We start from the raw sequence: 1,269 nt of genomic DNA on the forward strand, positions 1-1,269 counted from the left end.
CGGGGCTGTAACAAGGGGTGAGTTCCACGGGCGGGAGCAGCCGGGTGAGCGGCGTATGGGGCTGTCAGGGGCGGGGGGGGGCGGGGGGGGGGGGGGGGGGGTACCGTGGGGCTGCAGAAGGGCGTCTCCGAAAGGTGTCTCAGGGAGGGTTTTGTGGAGTGATTTTCTCAGCCCCGGGCTGCGAGAGGAGCATCCAGTCGAGACTGCAGGAGTGGAGCGAGGGGACAAGAGCAGCATGGCGAGACAACCAGAACTGTAATACCAGCTTTCCTGAGACAGTGTCTCTGCAGTGTAGCTTTCAAATCAAGGAAAAATTCTTAGAAGACAAGAGTTGTGCGTTTAAAAGCTGGTACAGCTTCATGAAAACGATGTTTTGAGTTGGTTTTCATTATTTGTGTGGTATTTGATGCATCTTCACTCTAATGCAGTCATTAATTTGGGTGCTGTGGCTAGTTTAGTTATAGCAAGAGCTTTATAGTACTTGTAGCATGTAACTTGATTTATCTAGTAGTGGCACAATATAAATTCCCTGTTGTTTAAATTATACAAAGCTTTTGAGTAAACGTATAGGATAAGACACAGAACAATTTGGTTAAGGCAGAGAGCCAGCAGTGCATAAAGTTTCGAATAAGCATGGATTAAGAAGTAACAGGACTGCTTAGATAACAAAGAATTAATCAGAACAGAATCTGTAATATGCAAAGCCACACAAACATAAGGTAAAGAGAAACATGCTTCAAATAAAAGTAGGAGAAGCAGTGAAACCTGCTTGTGGGAAGGGATGTCATAAATAGAGTGGATCTTTAACTAATACCTGAGGTTAACTAATACCTATTTAAAGATTAGATATCCCTAATCTCTGAGGTATTAGATGCAAACATCGTATCCCTTTACTGCCTAGTTACTTTCTTGGTGAACCAATAAATTAATTCAGCATGAAAATTAGACTTGCATATATTTCTGAAAAAAAAAAAAAGTTGTAGCTTTATGTTCACACAAGCCCTGAAAGTGAGAGGCTTGCATTAGATATAAGGAAGAAATTCCTAACGGTGAGGCACTGGAACAGATTGCACAGAAAAGTTTTGGATGCCCCATCCCTGGAAGTGTTCAGGGTCAGTTTGGATGAGGTTCTGAGCAACCTGGTTTAGTGGGAAGTGTCCCTGCCCATGGCAGGGGGGTTTGGAACAAGATGATCTTTAAGGTCCCTTCCAACCCAAACCATTCCGTGATTCTGTGACAAAATAAAAAGCTGTTGGAATTAAGGTTCAG

The 1,269-nt window shown here is 43.6% G+C and overlaps 1 protein-coding gene across 1 annotated transcript in view; it reads left to right on the top strand.

Moving 5' to 3' along the window:
- Positions 1 to 4: 4 nt before the first annotated feature.
- CCDC90B (coiled-coil domain containing 90B) overlaps positions 5 to 1,269 on the top strand; it is a gene marked incomplete at its 5' end in the record, with an annotated part of 10,416 nt that continues 9,151 nt past the window's right edge. Inside the window, one exon of the mRNA XM_008634927.2 lies at positions 5 to 17. Within this exon, the coding sequence (XP_008633149.2) occupies positions 5 to 17 (13 nt within the window). The remainder of the gene's footprint in view (positions 18 to 1,269) is intronic.

The sequence above is a fragment of the Corvus brachyrhynchos genome, unplaced genomic scaffold, assembly GCF_000691975.1.
Source record: "Corvus brachyrhynchos isolate BGI_N302 unplaced genomic scaffold, ASM69197v1 scaffold44, whole genome shotgun sequence".
In the NCBI taxonomy this organism is placed as follows: domain Eukaryota; kingdom Metazoa; phylum Chordata; class Aves; order Passeriformes; family Corvidae; genus Corvus; species Corvus brachyrhynchos.